This window comes from Hippichthys cyanospilos, chromosome 2 (genome assembly GCF_059441005.1).
Source record: "Hippichthys cyanospilos isolate Australia breed blue-spotted pipefish chromosome 2, RoL_Hcya_1.0, whole genome shotgun sequence".
NCBI classification, from domain to species: Eukaryota; Metazoa; Chordata; class Actinopteri; order Syngnathiformes; family Syngnathidae; genus Hippichthys; species Hippichthys cyanospilos.
The window spans coordinates 1,799,408-1,822,500 of record NC_142370.1 but is presented as its reverse complement, the minus strand read 5'-3'; the positions used below and the strand labels follow the sequence as shown (position 1 = coordinate 1,822,500).

General features: G+C 40.5%; 1 protein-coding gene across 1 annotated transcript in view; it reads left to right on the top strand.

The window, feature by feature from the left end:
- nsfl1c (NSFL1 (p97) cofactor (p47)) overlaps window positions 1-23,093 on the top strand; it is a 44,799-nt gene that overhangs the window by 3,872 nt on the left and 17,834 nt on the right. The window contains exons 4-5 of the mRNA XM_088440969.1: window positions 6,895-7,060; window positions 7,121-7,216. Of these exons, the coding sequence (XP_088297095.1) occupies window positions 6,895-7,060; window positions 7,121-7,216 (262 nt within the window). The remainder of the gene's footprint in view (window positions 1-6,894; window positions 7,061-7,120; window positions 7,217-23,093) is intronic.

The window sequence follows — 23,093 nt, the reverse complement described above, 5'->3', positions numbered from 1 at the left end:
AAAGTGCAACCTCTACACTAACCAACACATAAACAGAATAAACACTCATCGCTTACTAAACATAGGCAGTAGCGTGCGTTATCAACATAATCGATAATAAACTATAAATGAGCTTACGTTGTCATTCACTACGTCACCGTAACGAGCCGAATGACGCACAGAGAACGTGAAACAGGAAACGGAAATGCAATGACTCGACCCGACAAATTAAAAGCATGCATTTCAAAATAAGATAAAAAAATGTCACAAACTCGAACGCTTGAAGAATTCTTAACATAGTTATTAACTAATATTACTTCGTTATTTGATTAATACAGTACTGTATAATGTACCTTTTTGCTTTTTTTCAATTTTTGTACATTTTTGCACATTTTTTAAATGATTTTTTATTTTGAAATATTTTTTATTTTTCCTGAAAAGAAAAAAACGAAGTACTGAGACCACGATATCTGAGACCGCGAAGTAGGAGGGATCACTGTACTAAATTTCAGCTCCAAGCCATTAATATCAAAATTACGACAAAATTAAATAATGTATTCTGCTTTGCACCTTCATTTGTAGTTGCATCTCCAAGGCAAGCCCAGCAATCATGTAACATAATTAGCTTTATTTCAGGCTTGTTTGCAAGAAAATCACCTCACTATAATGATAATACGCATCCATAATGACACTTTTTTTTTTTTTAATGAAGGCATTCAATACTTACCAAAAACTTGATTCAAGTTCCATTTGATTTGTTCTTAATTTGAAAAAAAAATGTACTTTTTTTTTTTTTTTTTTTTTTTGGGCAATATCTGCAGAACCCCTTTCAAAATCTCCCACACCCTCTAAAGTGCCCCCCACGTGTCACTTGTTCGTTCGCCCATTTGAGAACTACAGTCACCTCCAAAAGTATTGGAACAGTGAATCAAATACTCTTAATTTTCCTGTAGAGTAGAAACATTTGAGTGTGACATCAAAAGATGAATATAAAACAACAGATCAATAATTCAGCTCTATTTCCAGGTATTTGCATTTGAATCTGATGTACACCTGAGAAGAAAGCATGTTTTTGTAAAGAATCACATTTTCATGTGATCAAATGTATTGGGACAGATCAAATCAAAGCAAGTATTTTGCTGCAAATCCCTTGCTTGCAATAACGGCATCAAGTCTATCACCAAACTAGACATCACTAAACTTTAGCATTTTTCTTTTTCAGATGTTGTCTTGTTTTGGGTTGAAATGTTGAAACAGCTGCAGTTGAAATGCATGCTCTATAGGGTTAAAGTCTGGAGATTGACTTGGCCAGTCTGAAACCTTCCACTTCTCGCCCCTGATGAACCCCTTCGTTGTTTTTGATGTGTGTTTTCGGTCGTATCCTCGCTGCATGTTGAAGGGATTTATATAATTTATCAAAAATCATTTAAATAGTTTAGGAACACCCGTCTGTGAACAGTCACCTTATCGTGGCGGAGGGGTTTGCGCATGCCAATAGGGTTAGGGTTAGGGTTAGTAACTAGGGGCTAAGTTGTCTGGTGCTTTATGCCCCTGTCAGGGTCACCCATGGAAAACAGCTCCTAAGTGAGGGACCAGACTAAACATGGATCATCGACCCCTAATGATTAATGAAACAAATGGGAGTCAAGTTTCCCTTGCTCGGACGCAGATGACCGGGGCGCCTTCTCCGGACTCAGGCCTGGAGGTATGGTTCGCTGGTGAGCGCCGGGTGGCCAAGCCCACACCCATGCGGCTCAACTGGGCTCGGCCCAAAGTGGTGAAGAGGGTGCCTCTTCCCATGGGCTCACCTCCTATGTGAGGGGCCATAAGGGTCAAGTGCAGTGCGAGCTGGGTGGCAGCCAAAGGCAGAGAGACCTTGACGCTCCAATCCGGCTGCAGAAACAAGCTCTTGTGAATGTCACCTCTCTGGCAGGGAAGGAGCCCATGCTGGTGTTTGAGGCCAAGAGGTTCTGACTAACTATAGTCGGACTCGCTTCCGCACACAGCTTTGGCTCTGGTATCAGTCCTCTCAAGAGGGTTTGGACCCTCTTCCACACTGGAATTGCCTGCGGGGAGAGAAGCTGAGTTGGTCGTCAATAAGTATGCCCACACCTTTCCACACTTGTGACAAGAGGGTAACCTCCCTCTGCCTTAGGGTGGGGGGGACGGGTCCTGACTGTGGTTTGTTGTGGGACTCCCTCATTCTGCTGGGGGACTTAAGTGCTCATGTGGGCAACGACAGTGAGACCTGGAGGGGTGTGATTGGGAGGAATGGCTCCATGATCTGAACCAGAGCGTTGCTTTGTTGTTGGACTTCTGTGCTCATCATGTATTGTCAGTAAAAAACACCATGTTCAAACATAGGGGTGTCCAAATGTGCACTTTGCACCAGGACACCCTAGGCCGCAGCTCGATGATCGAGTTTGTGGTCGTGTCATCATATTTCCAGTCACATGTTTTGCACATTCGGGTTCAGAGAGGGGCAGAGCTGTCTCCTGATTACCACCTGCTGGTGTGTTGGCTCCAACAATAGGGGTGGCGGCAGCGCACACAGGTACAGTGGCTCTTAGCTCTCTGGTTTGGTACGTGTTTTTCCATTGTTTTCAAACAGTGTTATGTAAAAGTATTTGAACCTTTTTGGAATTTCTCACATTTGTAAATGAAATCACCGTCAAATGTGATCTGAACTTTGTTAAAATCACACGAATAAAACAACAGTGTATGCTTTAACTTAAACCACCCAAACATTTAAAGGTTTTCATCTTTTAATGAGGAAAGCATGCAGACAGTGACAGAAGGGGGATGAATAAGTAACTGAACCCTCTGCCTAAGGATACTTAAAGAGCAATTGAAGAGCGTTAGCACGGCCCTTCGCCTACTGCTGGGCATTATCAATAAGCAGCTGCTGGCCCACCCAGAGGGCGTCTTTATTGTTGCTGGTGACTTCAATCAAGCGTGCCTAACAACTGCGTTGCCAAAATTCGCCCAGTTTGTGAAATTTGCCACCAGAGGCAAGAACACTTTGGACTATATTTTTTTCCAACATCAAGCATGACTACAAAGCTACACCCCTCCCCCACCTTGCTGGTTCCCTGCCTGTCTCTCACCCCAACTTACATCCCCCGGAGAAGGTAAACAGTGACACAAGACAATAACACTCTGGCCTGAAGCGGCCCTCTCTTAGCTGCAGGACTGTTTCTCCAACACACTCTGGCACATTTTCTTCAGTCGAGATCTACAAGAGCAGGTGGACACCGTATTCACCTTTTATCAGAAACTGTTTCAGCAGTGTCGCAGTTGAGAAAAGGATTAGGATATTCCCCAACCAAAAACCCTGGATGAACAATGAAGTACAATCTTTCTTAAGGAACCGGAACAGTGCCTTCAAAACAAAAAAACAGCAACTGGCCTCAATACAGTGAGGCCAGGTCGGCCCTCAAGAGGGGCATCAAGGAGGCCAAGCGAGCCTACAAGAGGAAGATTGAGGACTACTTCACTAAAAATGACAGGAAGATGTGGCAAGGTTTAAACCATATCACGAACTACAGTAGCAGCACAAGGTGGCTACTGAAAGGAACAACTGGCTGGCAGAGGAGCTTAACCTCTTCTTTGCCTGGTTCGAGACGAATAGGACCCCAGCAGCCACATCATCATCAGTACCACCATCTCCACCCTCCACCACAAGCACACTAACACTTCAGGAGCATGAGGTAAGACATGTGCTGAAGGCGGCAGGCCTCGACGAAGTAAAGTGAGCGCCGACCAACGAACCTGAGTTTTCACCAAAATCTTCAACCATTCCATGGCACAAGGAACCATCCCTGCCTGCCTTAAAACTTCCACCATCGTCCCTGTCCCCATAAAGTCAGCAGCAGACAGCCTCAATGACTACAGGCCTGTAGTCATGAGGTGCTTCTAAAGACTGATGTTTAAACACATCAGGGACAATCTTCCACCCTCTCTGGATCCCCATCAGTTTGCCTACAGGGCAAACATATCAACGGACAACACCATTACCACAGTGCTCCACTCAGCACTCACCTGGAGCACTAAGGGAGCTTCGTGCGGATGCTTTTCGTGATCTTCAGCTCTCACTACCTTAGCAGAGCTAAACATATCAAGGAGTCCTCTCACCCCAGCAGCCACCTTTTAGAACCCTTACCCTTGGGCCGACGTTACAGGGCTCACAAAATACGAACAGACAGACTGAGGGCTAGCTTCATCCCAAGAGCCATCACCGCACTAAATACATCTCAAACCCAAGACTGCTGTAGCAACTTGAAACGTGCACGTGTTAGCAGCAGAGTCTGGAAGCTCAGAGGTGGGCTCTCCCTTCTCTGAGGTGGTCCGCATTGCCGAATTCGTTTTCCGTGGAGGTTGGACTCTGCCAAGGCTCCCCTTAGTCACAATTCTGTTCATTATCTTTATGGACAGAATCTCTCGGCGCAGCCGAAGCGTTGAGGGTGTCCGGTTTGCGAGTCTGTGCATTGCATCTCTGCTATTTCTCTTCTGAGTATGAAGCGGCTGGGATGAAGATCAGCATCTCCAAATCTGAAACCATGGTCCTCAGTCGGAAAAAGGTTGAGTGCCCTCTTTGGTTCAGGGATGATACCCTGCTCCAATTGGAGGAGTTCAGTTATCTTGGGGTCTTGTGTACGATTTAGGGTAGGATGGAACGAGAGATTGACAGGTCGATTGCTGCAGTGTCCGCTGTAATGCGGATTCTACTGGTCCGTCGTGTAGAGAGCTGAGCCGAAGGGAAGCTCTCTATTTACTGGTCAATGTACATTTCTGTCCTCACTTGTCACCGAAAGAACGAGATCCCAAATACAAGCTGCCGAAATGAATTTCCTCCACAGGGTGTCCGGGCACTCCCTGAGAGAGAAGGTGAGAAGCTCGGTCATCCGAGAGGGACTCCGTGTCGAGCAGCTGCTCCTCCGCATTGAGAGGAGCCAGTTGAGGTGGTTCGTGCATCTGGTTAGGATGCCTCCCTGGTGAGGTTTTTCGAGCGTGTACGACCGGGAGGAGGCCCCGGGGACACATCAGGACATGCTGGAGGGACTATAGCTCTCCTCTGGCCTGGAAACTGCTCTTGGCTGACCTGGGATCCTCTTAGAGAAGCTGAATGAAGTGGCCGGGGTAAGGGAAGTCTGGACTTCCCTGCTGGGGCTGCTGCCCATGCGTTCTGAACCCAGAAAAGTGGAAGTAAATGGAGTGATGGATGGCGTTTAGGAGCATTTATTGGGGCTAGGAACAGATGAAAGATTCTTTTTACGAAATTACTGCCTGAACAAATAATTTCCATAAGTAGAGGTACCACTGTATTAAAATAATAATAATACATTTGAAGTTGTTTTAAAGTTTTATAAATATTTACCATGATCTTATTGGTCCAACCCATGGAAATAGATTTTCCTCCATGCAGCCTACAAGCTTAAACAAGTTTGACACCCCTTTCCCTAGACTTCGGAAATAGACAACAAAATGTCTATGGGATAAATGAGGTAATTGTGACACTTAAGCAACTTTTGCACAAGATGTATAAAAGTTGAGTTTGTGTTTAAATTAATTTAAAATTGGCAGATTGATTTGATCTAAATGGATGCCGTAACTCGTCAAATATAAGATGCACCTGTGTATGACGCACTTTGAATTTTGGCATCAAATTCTGGTATATTCTATGTTACCGTGCATATGACGCGCCCACACTGTGGTAACAATGTCAAAACTAAAGCAAAACAGAATCGTTCTTATTTTTTGTAAACTCTTCATATTTTCTTGCGCCCATATCTATAAGTTATATATTTGATGAGTATTAATTGCATTTTAGATTTCCCACATTGTGAGCGGTCAGTGAACACCTCACTAATGTTAAATGCACTCGAAGCAGTTGTTTTTCCTTTTAGTCGCAACAGTTTGTGTTCATTTTACCATAAATAACCCAAGTTGAGCACCATCTGTGTTTCCTCAAGTTTATGATTGTGTGTATATGCCAAAAGAACACAATTAACAGGTCAAATGGAATACTGTATAACAAGTCAAATGGAATACTTTTCTCCTTTTTTTTTTTTATCTGGTGCGCTCTTGAATCACCTTGAGTCATCATAAATTTTACATGATCCACTCAGTTTTCATAATATTCCTGTGTGTAAACAAGGATGAACTCAGACATTGGTTTAGTCTGCTCACTTCTTTTAAATCAAGTCAAGTTTATTTGTATAGCCTTGAGTCACCACAGTCTCAAAGGGCTTCACGGGTGAAAAATAAGTCATACAGAACATCATAAATACGTAACATTATTTATTGAATATAATGCTGGGACAACTTGAGCTAAAGCGAGCTCCTGTTAGCTGCAACACGTACTTGTTGCCAACTGACATCCGCCCTCCGCTCGTCCCTTTACTGTATAATAATTATTGTAAGTAAAAATACAGCCGATATAATAAAAATCCACATCTGTGCATCAAAACCCAGCTCACGTGGCTTACAGTTCAATCTTCCACAATTGGTGTAAAAAATAAATAACGGTTACTGTTTAGGACGCAACCATACTTTTAACTTTCATTTAAAAAAAAATACGGGGAATTATGGTAATTTATTAGATAAATCTAACTATTAAATCGTGTAAATATATGTCGATTTAAATCGTAATTGTGGAGAATGACTGCTGGAAAGTAAGAATTTATTTCTGGGCCACATCCTGTGTACCTGCCTTGACGTAAAAGCCGAATTCTGAACTTTCGTCTTTGATTTGATTGCTTTTTTGATTTGAATCCCAAGAAGAAAAAAAAGCAATTTTCCAATACCCTTGGATGAAAATGTACAATTTCTGTGAATGAAAGCTGCACGTTGCGTTTTGGTTGAACTTGCCATTTGTGGACTCATCAAGACTTTAGTGTGGTAATCTTCCTCCAGGTTCTTTGCAGGCGGATCAGAGCGCAGCGGGCAGCAAATCGTGGGGCCTCCCAAAAAGAAGAATCCCAACGACGTGGTGGAAGATCTGTTCAAAGGGGCCCGAGAACATGGAGCCGTGCCTCTGGAGCGCAGCGGGAAAGGGACAGGAGAATCCAGCAGAGCCAAAGTAAACCGGTGGGGCGGGGGGTCACTTTTAGGAGGATTTGACATGGTGTTGTCTCTTTAGGCCTTCGACGGGGGTGGATACAGGCTAGGAGCTGCTCCTGAGGAAGAGTCCACATATGTCTCAGCTGGCAGACGCGATCCCAATGCCCAACAGGATGTGAGTAGGCGCCGTCTTTTCGTTCTTATTCAGCCGCCTGCAGGACTCAGTTAAGATCAGAAGAAATCCAATCACCGATAGTTTCTACTAGGACTGGCCAATAAATCCAATTTATTCATCTTTTATTTTGTAATTTGAAGATGTTCATGTTTTGCATAAGTGTCAGGAGGCCGAATGACTGCTTCACAAGATGTCAAAATGTATAAAAATGTATACAAATTACATTGTCAATCATGTAACTGAATTACAATTGCTATTATTCATTTCAATATACAGCAAAGGGAAATACCTGGAACAAACGAAAATGCTAATGAACGAAACGCATACAAGGCAGGACTAGAAACATGCTAAAAACAAGAACATTAACTGCTAATTTTGGGCAAATGATCATAAATGACAACAGCCTTTAAGAAAGTACCACTGACAGACACTCATGGGACAGATTTCACAGAGACACAGAACAATGTGTGTGTCACCATCACTCCGTCCTGTCTCAACAAAATTTAATATAAACAGTGTTACCAAAAAACAAAGATCAAGCTAAGTCAGGATGTTTTTGCACAGCCATTGATTACTTGGAAAAGTGACCTCCTTGCACTGGAATCATATCCCAGATCTTATTAGCAAACAATTTTTTAATGTAAAACGTATTTAACCCTTTCACAGCTGATTATTATTTCTTTTTCCCCCCCAAATAAAAATTAAACTTTTATCATAATAAAGTTAAACTAGAGCTGCAAGCAGCTATAAAGGGCCCTTGCAGACCTGTACACGTTGGGTTATGAACAGGTTGGGGTATGAACATGTTTGTGCATATGCAGGTGCATATTAGCAGCCACTGTTTTAGAAAAAGTCAAATTTTCATATGCATTTGTTCAACGGGCTCAACTAAGCAAATCGGATTGCAAAAATGGTGCTATATTAGTTCCTGCCACTAGGTGATGCTAGCACTATAGTGGAATGTATGTTGATGTCTGTAGGAATGGACTCTGATTTAATGTGAAGTTGTGACCAGATTAGATCATCTGGGTCAAATTACAGCAGCGTTTACTGTTGCGATAAATTGTCGTAATGACCACGCCTTGAGCATTGGACTCCCATCACATGTTTGAAATTTAGAGAAGATAAGATCATCTGGGTCCAATGACATTAACTTTTACTACCGTTTTGCCCAGACGTCGGATTTTGAGGCGGTATAAAGGCCACGGCCATGATCGAAGAATCATAAAACTTGAGAATCCTTAATGTTCCCGATCTCAATGTTCTCCTCACTAATTTTCAGTTAATTTACTCAAACAGGCATAGCACAGTACAGTGGGCCCCCGGTTTACGAACTCCCTGTTTTACGTATTTTTCATTTTACGACTTGGACCGCGGCGTTTTTTTGTCCCCCTTTACGCACAAACCTTTCGTCTTACGAACCATCCAACATGCCGATCAGTGTGTCCGCACTATTGTATTCGCTTTGCTGCATCAACAAAAACAACTTTTCTCGCATGTCACGGCAACGCCAATATGCTATTGTTTTTATACGGTCACGGTCTCAGTCACGGAGATGCCGATATGCTATTGGTCGATTAAGGTCACAGTCTCAGTCACGGAGATGCGGATATGCTATTGGCCGGCGTCACGTCAATCACAGAAATGCCTATATGCTATTGGCCGAACGCCTTCATCGAGCTTGATGGCACGAGCCGGTCTGTGTGTTGTGAAGACTTTGCAAACTTAATCTGTTAGACATGGCTTCTAAAATTGCAAGTGGCGGTAAAGGGAGAAGTAAGAGGATGATGACAATAGAAACAAAGCAGGAGATAATAAAAAAATACAAAGGAGGCGCACGCATAGTTAACCTTGCTGGTGAGTATGGCCGTAACCGTTTGGCAATTGGTACAATTCTCAATAACAAGGAAGCTATGAAAGCAAGCAAGTCTTCTAAGGGCAAGACTTGTCGGGACGGACCTCAGTCAACAACAAAATGGAGAAGCTTCTTTTATTATGAATTAAAGAGAAAGAAATCGTCCGTGATATGTTCTCGTTTAAGAAAAGTTCTTGTTAATGGAAAAAAAAAAAAAATTCTGCGGGTTCGTCTCTGCTCCCCTCCGCTTCCACCCACCACCAGCTCAAGTCACGTCGCCCCAAAGGTAAATGTCATTTTTCCTTTGTATATGTATGTATTAAATTTAACTGTACAGTAGATTATGTTATTAATTTTTAATGTGTATAAAGTCGTGATGTATTTACCTAAGGCTTTTGCACGCGTTGCACGCATTCACTAATTAAGATTGGATTGCCCGTCATACGAGCAATTCGAGTTAGGAGCCTAGCCGCTGAACGGATTAAGTTCGTAACACAGTGCAAAAATCAAGTTAAGGTTTTTGTCACTGGTGGCAAAGGAAATTTGAAACATGTATTTTGAAGCCCCGCCACCATCATATATGTTGGGCAATCTTCACGAAATTTTGCATAGTTGTGACACTATGCTTGGTAATGGAGCACGCCAAATGTGAAGTTGATCGGTTCAAGGGTTTTGGTACCGAAAAATGTACAAAAATGGGCCAAATGGCACATACATCCTAACATATTGCGCTCTGTAATGTTTTTGTAGGTCTTGAGGTATTACATATGCGTAAAAAAATTTGTAGCTCCAGGTCAAACGGGTCGGAACTGGCTGCTAGTTTTATGATCATCTGGGTTCAATTACAACAACTTTTGCTCATTTGGGAAAACTGACTTTCAAGTGGTGTACTGACAACCCCCTTTATCACAAAGTCGAACAATTTGGAAACCCTTATCTTCCAAGTCTCGATGCTATTCGGACAAACTTTCAGTTCATTTACTCTTACGGGCTTTGTACGATACATGAAAGTTTAAAAAATTACGTTTTTGTCTGTAACTAGGTGGCGCTGTAATTAATTTTAAAATTTATGATGCAGATATTTTAAGGACATAACTAGTACATTTTCTGTAAAGTTTCAGATTTTTTGAAGGTTGCACATTGGAGTTATTTAGGTTTTTGTTGCTCATGGCGAAGGAAATTTGACACACATAATTTAAAGCCCCGCCCCTATCATATATGTTGGCGGATCTTCTCAAAATTTTGGTCAGTTGTGGCCCCATGGCTGATAATGAAGCACACTAAATTTGAAGTCAATCAAGGTCAATCGTTAAGGAGCTATTAAGAGGAATTTGGCACCTGCAAACATCCAAAAACAGTCCAAAAATTCACATTAAAAAAATTCATATCTCTGGTTCTGTACATCCTAGCATATGGTGTTCTAAACTTTTTTGTAGGTCTTAAGGTGTTATATATGCCTAAAAAATTTCAAAGCTCTAGGTGAAACTGGCCGTGACCCCAGAGAAGTGTTCAACTCTAGGTGGCGCTAAAAATCAATTTTTTAGATTTTATGTACGAAAACACCAAAATACCTAATTTTACAGCAGGCCCGATGAGTGTGCACATTTTGGTGACTTTTCGTGCATTTTTAGGCCCTCACATTTGCGATTTACTTTGGAGAATAATAATAATAACTAGAGCTGCAAGCAGCTATAAAGGGCCCTCGCAGACCTGTGCACGTTGGGGTATGAACAGGTCGGGGTATGAACAAGGACTATGAACGATGAAAAAGTAGTTGTAGATGACTTCAGTGCAGGACTCTTACCAAATATGTAAAATTTAGACAAGGTGGGACAATGTGGGTGGAGTTACTGCAGCTTTTATTGTTCCAATTTTGTTACTTTCAATGCCATATAGGCCACACCCACTGTGGAAACATCGTACTGATTTGTGGAGGGCATAAGGCATGGCCACTGGCCTTTCAGAAAACATTTAAGGGATATCGCTTCAAGGAGCTCAGCAGAGTAAATAAAAACATTAACGATTTGCTATGTTTTTTGCTGCCACTAGGTGTCGCTCGTACTATGATAAAAAATAGGCTTGTAGGTGTGTTTCACATTGGACTCCCATCCCATATACGAAGTTTTAAAAATATCAGATCGTCTAGGTCCAATTACAGCAACTTTTACCGTTTTCGCGAGACATCGGATTTTGAGTTGGCATATAGGCCACGCTCTTTATTGAAAAGTCATAAAAGTTGCGAACCTTAAGGTTTCAATGTGTCATAGCTTTTCTGACCATTTTTGAGTTCATTTAGTCAAACAGGCATTTCACAGTAAATAAAAGTATAAAAAATGAGATTTTTGTCCGCCACTGGGTGGCGCTGTAAATGATTTGAAAGCTTATCACATAGCTGTATTATTGCATGACTTTTAAAGTCCCAGGAAAGTTTCAGATGGTTTGAAGCTGTCATAGCTGAGTTATTAAGATTTTTGTCACTCTTGGCGAAGGAAGTATTAAACATAATTTGAAGCTCCGCCCCCATCTTTTATGTCAAGAGATCTTCACGATATTTGGACTATGTGTGCCCCTCAGTTGGATAATGATTCATGCCAAAGTTTAAGGTGATGGGATGAATCCTTTAAGAGTAAAAGGCACTAGTTTGAGACCAGCTAATGTCTAAGAATGGGACAAAACTGCACATTAAAGAATTTCATAAAATTTTTTCTGTACATCCTAGCACATCACTTCTATTGACTTTTTTGTAGGTCTTACAGTCATTCATTTGCCTAAAAAGTTTCATAGCTGTAGGTCAAACCAAACAGGATTGACTGTAATCTTTCGACTAATGACATTTTTTGCAGCCACTAGGTGGCGCTAGCTTTGAACTGGAAATTATTTTTGTTGATATGTTCAAGAGAATATTTTCATCCAATGTGTGAAATTGTGAGAAGATCAGATTATCTGGGTCAAATTACAGCAAATTTTACTGGACAGATAAAGCTTCGGAATGAAAATGGTCGTAGAGGCCACGCCCATTATCGAAACTTCGTAAAATTTGGTGGAGGTCAGCAAGGCTATCTAGAGGCTTGTCAGACTTAATTTCAGCGATATTACTTCAAAGGGCTCAGCTAAACACATAAAAACGTTTAAAAAATGCTATATTTTTGGCTGCCACTAGGTGTCGCTCGCACTATAAGAAAAAATACGTTGATAGGTGTGTTCCGCATTGGAAATCCATCAAATATGTAATGTTTAGAAAAGATAAGACCATCTGGGTCCAAATACAGCAACTTTGTTCGTTTTCGCGAGAAATCAAACGGACATTTTTGTTTGCCACTAGGTGGCCTTATAAGCAATTGAAGATTTTTTTAAACACATGTCTTAAGGGCTTGAGTCTTCATGTGTCTGTGAAGTTTCAGATTTTTCCAAGCTTGGAAAGCTGAGTTATAAAGGTTTGTTTCACATGTGGCAAAGTAATCATCAAAGGCATAATATGAAGCCCCGCCCCCACCATATTTGATTGCGGATCGTCACGAAAATTTGAACAATTGTGCCTCAGAGTCAGATAAAACATCACAGCAAATTTGAAGTCGATCAGGTCAAGCGTTTGGGAGAAAAAAGGAGCAGTTCGGGACCTGCAAATGAGCAAAAACGGGCTAAAGGTGCACATTCAAAAATTCATAACTCTCTTTCTGTACATATGAGCACATGGCTCGCGCTGACTTTTTTGTAGGGCTTGAGGTCCTACATAAGGCTACAAATTTTTGGAGCTCTAGGTCAAACGGGCTGGGAGTGAGAGGCTATTTTCCACTCATAAGGCCATTTTGGGGCCAATTACAGCCACTTTTTTCGTTTTGGCGAGTCATCTGACTTTGAGGTGGCGTGCAGACTACGCCCATTATCAAAAAGTCGTAAAATTTTAAAACCTTAATATTCCATGTCTTATTGATATTCTGACCAATTTTCATTTGTTTTACTCAAACAGACTGAGCACAATACATGAAAGTGTAAAAAATGACATTTTAATCAACCACTAGGCGGCGCTAGTAGGTATTTAAAAAAACTTTTTTTAAAGGTGTTAAAGACATAAGTTTCCATGTGTCTATGAAGTTTTAGATTTTTTTAAGCTAGTACATCAAAGTTATTAAGGTTTATGTCTCTCTTGGCGAAGGAAAAATTGAACACATAATTTGAAGCCACGCCCCTATCATATATGTCAGCGGATCTGCACCAAATTTTGCCCAGTTGTGCCCCTATGTCTAATTATATACCACAGCAAATTTGAAGGCGATTGAGTAAAGCGTTTAGGAGAAACAAGGAGCAGTTTGGGACCTGCAAACGTGCAAAAATGGGCCAAAAATGCACATTCAAAAATTCATAACTCTTTTTCTGTACATCTGAGCACATGGCTCACGCTGACTTTTTTGTAGGTCTCTAGGTCCTACATATGGCTAAAAATTTTCGTAGCTCTAGGTCAAACGGGCCGGGACCAGGTGCACTTTTTCGACCTTAGGTGGCGCTGCAGAGCCATTTTTTTTGCATTGTTTTGGGAAACACAAAAATATCCAATTTTTCACCGGGCCCGACAAATGTGCAAATTTTAGTGACTTTTCGTGCATGTTTAGGCCCTCAAAAATGGAAAAGCGCTGCACAGTAAATAATAATAATAATAATAATAATAACTAGAGCTGCAAGCAGCTATAAAGGGCCCTCGCAGACCTGTGCACGTTGGGGTATGAACAGGTCGGGGTATGAACAAGGAGTATGAACGATGAAAACTTAGTTGTAGATGACTTCAGTGCAGGACTCTTACCAAATATGTAAAATGTAGACAAGGTGGGACAATTTGGGTTGAGTTACTGCAGCTTTTATTGTTACAGTTTTGTGACTTTCAATGCCGTATGGGCCACACCCACTGTGAAAACATCGTACTCATTTGTGGAGGGCATAAGGCATGGCCACTGGCTTTTCAGAAAACATTTAAGGGATATCACTTCAAGGGGCTCAGCAGAGTACATAAAAACGTTAAGGATTTGCTATATTTTTTGCTGCCACTAGGTGGTGCCCGTACTATGATAAAAAATAGGCTTGTAGTTGTGTTTCACATTGGACTCCAATCCCATATACGAAGTTTTAAAAATATCAGATCGTCTAGGTCCAATTACAGCAACTTTTACCGTTTTCGCGAGACATCGGATTTTGAGTTGGCATAGAGGCCACGCCCTTTATTGAAAAGTCATAAAAGTTGAGAACCTTAATGTTCCAATGTGTCATAGCTTTTCTGACCATTTTTTAGTTCATTTAGTCAAACAGGCATTTCACAGTACATAAAAGTATAAAAAATGAGATTTTTGTCCGCTACTGGGTGGCGCTGTAAATGATTTGAAAGTTTATCACATAGCTGTATTATTGCATTACTTTTAAAGGCCCAGAAAAGTTTCAGATGGTTTGAAGCTGTCATAGCTGAGTTATTAAGATTTTTGTCACTCTTGGCAAAGGAAGTATTAAACATAATTTGAAGCTCCGCCCGCATCTTTTATGTCAAGAGATATTCACGATATTTGGCCTATGTGTGCCCCTCATTTGGATAATGATTCATGCCAAAGATAATGGGGTGAATCGTTTAAGAGAAAAAGGCACTAGTTTGAGATCAGCTAATGTCTAAGAATGGGACAAAACTGCACATTAAAAAAATTCATAACAATTTTTCTGTACATCCTAGCACATCACTTCTATGGACTTTTTTGTAGGTCTTACAGCCCTTCATTTGCCTACAAAGTTTCATAGCTGTAGGTCAAACCAAACAGGATTGACTGTAATCTTTCAACTAATGACAATTTTTTGCAGCCACTAGGTGGCGCTAGCTTTAAACTGGAATATATTTTTGTCTATGTTCAGGAGAATATTTTCATCCAATGTGTGAAATTGTGAGAAGATCAGATCATCTGGGTCAAATTACAGCAACTTTTACTGGACAGATAAAGCTTCGGAATGAAAATGGTCGTAGAGGCCACGCCCATTATCGAAACTTCGTAAAATTTGGTGGAGGTCAGCAGGGCTGTCTAGAGGCTTTGCAGACTTAATTTCAGCGATATTACATCAAAGGGCTCAGCTAAACACATAAAAACGTTTAAAAAATGCTATATTTTTGGCTGCCACTAGGTGGCGCTCGCACTATAACAAAAAATACGTTGATAGGTGTATTCCGCATTGGAAACCCATCAAATATATGAAGTTTAGAAAAGATAAGACCATCTGGGACCAAACACAGCAACTTTGTTCGTTTTGGCGAGACATCAGACTGACATTTTTGTTTGCCACTAGATGGCCTTATCAGCAATTGAAGATTTTTTTAAACACTTGTGTTAAGGGCTTAAGTCTTCATGTGTATGTGAAGTTTCAGATTTTTCTAAGCTTGTAAAGCTGAGTTATAAAGGTTTGTTTCACATGTGGCAAAGTAATCATCAAAGGCATAATATGAAGCCCCGCCCCCAACATATTTGATGGCGGATCATCCCGAAAATTTGAACAATTGTGCCTCACAGTCAGATCAAACATCACAGCAAATTTGAAGTCGATCGGGTCAAGCGTTTGGGAGAAAAAAGGAGCAGTTCGGGACCTGCAAATGAGCAAAAACGGGCCAAAAGTGCACATTCAAAAATTCATAACTCTCTTTCTGTACATCTGAGCATATGGCTCGCGCTGACTTTTTTGTAGGGCTCGAGGTCCTACATAAGACTACAAATTTTTGGAGCTCTAGGTCAAACGGGCCGGGAGTGAGAGGCTATTTTCCACTCATAAGGCCATTTTGGGGCCAATTACAGCCACTTTTTTCGTTTTGGCGAGTCATCTGACTTTGAGGTGGCGTGCAGACTACGCCCATTATCGAAATGTCATAAAATTTTAAAATCTTAATATTCCATGTCTTAATGATATTCTGACCAATTTTCACTTGTTTTACTCAAACAGACTGAGCACATTACATGAAAGTGTAAAAAATGACATTTTAATCAACCACTAGGCGGCGCTAGTAGGTCTTTTAAAAAACTTTTTTCAACGGTGTTAAAGACATAAGTTTTCATCTATCTATGAAGTTTTAGATTTTTTTAAGCTAGTACATCAAAGTTATTAAGGTTTATGTCACTCTTGGCGAAGGAAAAATTGAACACATAATTTGAAGCCACGCCCCTATCATATATGTCAGCGGATCTGCACGAAATTTTGCCCAGTTGTGGCCCTATGTCTAATTATAGACCACAGCAAATTTGAGGGTGATTGAGTAAAGCGTTTAGGAGAAACAAGGAGCAGTTTGGGACCTACAAACGTGCAAAAATGGGCCAAAAATGCACATTCAAAAATTCATAACTCTTTTTCTGTACATCTGAGCACATGGCGCGCGCTGACTTTTTTGTAGGTCTCTAGGTCCTACATATGGCCAAAAATTTTCGTAGCTCTAGGTCAAACGGGCCGGGACCAGGTGCACTTTTTCGACCTTAGGTGGCGCTGCAGAGCCATTTTTCTTGCATTGTTTTGGGAAACACAAAAATATCCAATTTTTCACCGGGCCCGACAAATGTGCAAATTTTGGTGACTTTTCGTGCATGTTTAGGCCCTCAAAAATGGAAAAGCGCTGCACAGTAAATAATAATAATAATAACTAGAGCTGCAAGCAGCTATAAAGGGCCCTCGCAGACCTGTGCACGTTGGGGTATGAACAGGTCGGGGTATGAACAAGGACTATGAATGATGAAAAATTAGTTGTAGATCACTTCAGTGCAGGACTTTTACCAAATATGTAAAATTTAGACAAGGTGGGACAATGTGGGTGGAGTTACTGCAGCTTTTACTGTTCCAATTTTGTTACTTTCAATGCCATATAGGCCACACCCACTGTGGAAACATCGTACTGATTTGTGGAGGGCATAAGGCATGGCCACTGGCTTTTCAGAAAACATTTAAGGGATATCACTTCAAGGGGCTCAGCACATAAAACGTTAAGGATTTGCTATAGTTTTTGCTGCCACTAGGTGGCGCTCGTACTATGATAAAAAAATAGGCCTGTAGGTGTGTTTCACATTGGACTCCCATCCCATATATGAAGTTTTAAAAATATCAGATCGTCTAGGTCCAATTACAGCAACTTTTACTGTTTTCGCGCGAGACATCAGATTTTGAGTTGGCATAGAGGCCACGCCCTTTAATGAAAAGTCATAAAAGTTGAGAACCTTAATGTTCCAATGTGTCATAGCTTTTCTGACCATTTTTGAGTTCATTTAGTCAAACAGGCATTTCACAGTACATAAAAGTAAAAAAAAATAGATTTTTGTCCGCCACTGGGTGGCGCTGTAAATGATTTGAAAGTTTATCACATAGCTGTATTATTGCATGACTTTTAAAGTCCCAGGAAAGTTTCAGGTGGTTTAAAGCTGTCATAGCGGAGTTATTAAGTTTTTTGTCACTCTTGGCAAAGGAAGTATTAAACATAATTTGAAGCTCCGCCCCCATCTTTTATGTCGAGAGATCTTCACGATATTTAGACTATGTGTGCCCCTCAGTTGGATAATGATTCATGCCAAAGTTGAAGGTAATGGGGTGAATCGTTCAAGAGAAAAAGGCACTAGTTTGAGACCAGCTAATGTCTAAGAATGGGACAAAACTGCACATTAAAAAAATTCATAACAATTTTTCTGTACATCCTAGCAAATCACTTCTATTGACATTTTTGTAGGTCTTACAGTCCTCCATTAGCCTACAAAGTTTCATAGCTGTCGGTCAAACCAAACAGGATTGACTGTAATCTTTCGACTAATGACTTTTTTTGCAGCCACTAGGTGGCGCTAGCTTTAAACTGGAATAAATTTTTGTCGCTATATTCAGGAGAATATTTTTATCCAATGTGTGAAATTGTGAGAAGATCAGATCATCTGGGTCAAATTACAGCAACTTTTACTGGACAGATAAAGCTTCGGAATGAAAATGGTCATAGAGGCCACGCCCATTATCGAAACTTCGTAAAATTTGGTGGAGGACAGCAAGGCTGTCTAGAGGCTTTTCAGACTTAATTTCAGCGATATTACTTCAAAGGGCTCAGCTAAACACATAAAAACGTTTAAAAAATGCTATATTTTTGCCTGCCACTAGGTGGCGCTCACACTATAGCAAAAAATAAGTTGATAGGTGTATTCCGCATTGGAAATCCATCAAATATGTAATGTTTAGAAAAGATAAGACCATCTGGGTCCAAATACAGCAACTTTGTTCGTTTTCGCGAGAAATCAGACTGACATTTTTGTTTGCCACTAGGTGGCCTTATAAGCAATTGAAGATTTTTTTAAACACTTGTGTTAAGGGCTTTAGTCTCCATGTGTCTGTGAAGTTTCAGATTTTTCTAAGCTTGTATAGCTGAGTTATAAAGGTTTGTTGCACATGTGGCAAAGTAATCATCAAAGGCATAATATAAAGCCCCGCCCCCAACATATTTGTTGGCGGATCGTCACAAAAATTTGAACAATTGTGCCTCACAGTCAGATAAAACATCACAGCAAATTTGAAGTCGATCGGGTCAAGCGTTTGGGAGAAAAAAGGAGCAGTTCGGGACCTGCAAATGAGCAAAAACGGGCCAAAAGTGCACATTCAAAAATTCATAACTCTCTTTCTGTACATCTGAGCATATGGCTCGCGCTGACTTTTTTGTAGGGCTCGAGGTCCTACATAAGGCTACAAATTTTTGGAGCTCTAGGTCAAACGGGCCGGGAGTGAGAGGCCATTTTCCACTCATAAGGCCATTTTGGGGCCAATTACAGCCACTTTTTTCGATTTGGCGAGTCATCTGACTTTGAGGTGGCGTGCAGACTACGCCCATTATCGAAAAGTCGTAAAATTTTAAAACCTTAATATTCCATGTCTTATTGATATTCTGACCAATTTTTATTTGTTTTACTCAAACAGACTGAGCACAATACATGAAAGTGTAAAAAATGACATTTTAATCAACCACTAGGCGGCGCTAGTAGGTTTTTAAAAAAACTTTTTTTAAAGGTGTTAAAGACATAAGTTTCCATGTGTCTATGAAGTTTTAGATTTTTTTAAGCTAGTACATCAGAGTTATTAAGGTTTTTGTCCCTCCTGGCGAAGGAAAAATTGAACACATAATTTGAAGCCACGCCCCTATCATATATGTCAGCGGATCTGCACTAAATTTTGCCCAGTTGTGCCCCTATGTGTGAATATGGACCACAGCAAATTTGAAGGCGATTGAGTAAAGCGTTTAGGAGAAACAAGGAGCAGTTTGGGACCTGCAAACGTGCAAAAATGGGCCAAAAATGCACATTCAAAAATTTATAACTCTTTTTCTGTACATCTGAGCACATGGCTCGCGCTGACTTTTTTGTAGGTCTCTAGGTCCTACATATGCCTAAAAATTTTTGTAGCTCTAGGTCAAACGGGCCGGGACCAGGTGCACTTTTTCGACCTTAGGTGGCGCTGCAGAGCCATTTTTTTTGCATTATTTTGGGAAACACAAAAATATCAAATTTTTCACCGGGCCCGACAAATGTGCAAATTTTGGTGACTTTTCGTGCATGTTTAGGCCCTCAAAAATGGAAAAGCGCTGCACAGTAAATAATAATAATAATAATAATAATAATAATAATAATAATAATCTGGAGAAAAACAAGAGGGCTCTCGCAGCGGTAGCTGCTCGGGCCCTAATAATAAGAATAATAATCTGGAGAAAAACAAGAGGGCTCTCGCAGCGGTAGCTGCTCGGGCCCTAATAATAATAATCCGGAGAAAAACAAGAGGGCTCTCGCAGCGGTAGCTGCTCGGGCCCTAACTAGAGCTGCAAGCAGCAATAAAGGGCCCTCGCAGACCTGTGCACGTTGGGGTATGAACAGGTCGGGGTATGAACAAGGAGTATGAACGATGAAAACTTAGTTGTAGATGACTTCAGTGCAGGACTCTTACCAAATATGTAAAATGTAGACAAGGTGGGACAATTTGGGTTGAGTTACTGCAGCTTTTATTGTTACAGTTTTGTGACTTTGCGCTGCTAAATAGGTTAGGCCATCATCAAACATCATACTATTTGGTAGAGGGCAATAGGCGTGCCTAATGGGTTTTCTGACAACACTTTAACGATATCACTTCAAGGGCCTCAGCAGAGTAGGTAAAAACGTTAAGGAATTGCTATATTTTTTGCTGCCACTAGGTGGCGCTCGCACTATGATAAAAAAATAGGCTTGTAGGTGTGTTTCACATTGGACTCCCATCCCATATACGAAGTTTTGAAAATATCAGATCATCTAGGTCCCATTACAGCAACTTTTACCGTTTTAGCGAGACATCGGACTTTGAGTTGGCCTAGAGGCCACACCCTCTATTGAAAAGTCAAAGAAATTAAGAACCTTCATGTTCCAATGTCTCAAAGTGTTGCTGACCATTTTTGAGTTCATTTTGTCATTTGGTGAAGGAAATATTACACATATTTTGAAGCTCCACCTCCATCTTATATTTAATGAGATCTTCACGATATTTGGTTTATGTGTGCCCCTCATTTGGATAATGTTTCATGCCAAAGTTGAAGGTAATGGGGTGAACCGTTTAAGAATAAAAGGCACTAGTTTGAGACCAGCTACTGTGTAAGAATAGGGCAAAAATGCACACTAAAAAAATCATAATTTTTCTGTACATCCGTTTCGACTATTGACATTTTTTGCAGCCACTAGGTGGCGCTAGCTTTAAACTGGAATATAAGTTTGTCTGTCTACAGGAATGGATTTTTATCCAATGTGTGAAATTGTGAGATCAGATCAGATCATCTGGGTCAAATTACAGCATCTTTTACTGGACCGATAAAACTTCGGAATGAAAATGGACATAGAGGCCACGCCCATTATCGAAACTTTGTAAAATTTGGTGGAGGTCAGCAGGGCTGTCTAGAGGCTTGTAAGACTTAATTTCAGTGATATTACTTCAAAGGGCCCAGCTAAACACATAAAAACATTTAAAAAATGCTATATTTTTTGCTGCCACTAGGTGGCGCTTGCACTACGACAAGAAATGCGTTGATAGGTGTGTTTCGCATTGGAAACCCATCAAATATATAAAATTTAGAAAAGATAAGAGAAGAAGAATAATAATAACTAGAGCTGCACGCAGCTATAACAGGCCCTCGCAGACATGAGCACGTTGAAAGATGAACAGTTCGAGGTATGAACAAATTTGGTTATGCATGAATTCGTGTTGGAATCGCAAACTTGGTAATGTATTTTCTGCCGCGAGGTGATTGTAGCACTACGATGGAATATATCTTTGTTGATGTCCGTAGGAATTGACTTTCAATCAACATGTGAAGTCATGAGAAGATGAGATTATCTGGGACAAACTACAGCATTTACTATCAGCATTTACTGTTATGTTAAATGGTCGTAATGCGCACTGTTGAATAGGCCACGGACATTATCAAAACATCGTAATATTTGGTGGAAGAAATTAAGCGTTTATGAAGGCCTGTCAGAAAATTTTTCAGTGACATTAATTTGACAGGCTCAAAAAGGTACATAAAAGTAAATATGTAATTGTTTGCTGCCATCAGGTGGCGCCCGCAGTACGAGAAAAAAAGTGTTTAACAATGTATTACCATGAAATGACATGTATAGCAGATAATCTTATTTGAATTACATCAATTTTTATCGGTCTGGCCAGGCATCGGACTTTGAGGCGGTGTAAAGGCCACGCCCAAATTTGAAGAGTCATGAAACTTGAGATTCATAATGTTCGCTATGTCTTCAATATTCTCTCGACTAATATTCAGAGAATTTACTGAAACCGGCATAGCAGAGAACATGAAAGTGTAAAAAAAACTTTTTTGTCTGCCACCAGGTGTCACTATTGGTAATTTGGAAATGTGTCATGTAGAAGTTTTGGACCATGAGTCTAAATGCTACTGTCAATTTTAAGATATTTTAAAGCTTGTTCAGCTGAGTTAGAAAGGTTTTTGTCACTCTGGGCAAAGGAAACATTGACTTCATGTTTTGAAAGCGCACTTCCATCATTTATTTCATGGGACAGTGACTATTTTTGGATCAGTTGTGCCTCTAAGTCTGATAATGTTCTAGGCCAAATTGAAAGCTGATGGCGTCAACAGTTTAATAGAGGGTGGCAACAATGGAAGACTTACAAAAGGCCATAAATGCATCAAATATGCAAATTCAATTTCATGAAAATTTTGTCTGTAACTAGGTGGCGCTACATTTTATTTGAAAAATAACCATTCAGATATTTTAAGGTCGTCACTAGTATATTTTCTGTAAAGTTTCAGATTTTTTAAAGCTTGCACATTGGAGTTATTAGGGTTTTTGTTGCTCATGCCGAATGTAATTTAAGTTTGAAACATGTATTTTGAAGACCCACCCCCATCATATATGTTAGCCGATCTTCACGAAACTTTGCCCAGGTGTGCCCCTATGTGAGATAATGAGGCACGCCAAATGTAAAGTTGATCGGGTCAAGGGTTTCGGCACTGAAAAATGGAGAAAATCGGGCTTAATGCTACATTCAATAATTGATAACTCTGGTTCTGTACAGCCTAACATATGGCGCTCTATAATGTTTTTGTAGGTCTTGAGGTCCTACATATGTATAAAAAATTTTACAGCTCTAGGTCAAATGGGTCGGAAGGGGCGGCCGTTTGAAGGATCATCTGGGCTATATTACAGCAAGTTTTGCTGATTTGGGCAAACTCCGACTTTGAGTTGGCATACAGACCACCCCCTTTATCACAAAGTAGTAAAATTTAAAAACCCATTCTCTCTGTCTCGATTGTATTCGAACAAATTTTCAGTTCTTTTACTCTTATGGGCTTTGCACAATACATGAAAGTTTAAAAAATGACATTTTTGTCTAACTAGGTGGCGCTGTATTTAAATTGAAAAGTTATCATGCAGATATTTAAAGGACGCAACAAGTAAATTTTCTGTCAAGTTTCAGATTTTTTGAAGCTTGCACATTGGAGTTATTAAGGTTTTTGTTGCTCATGGC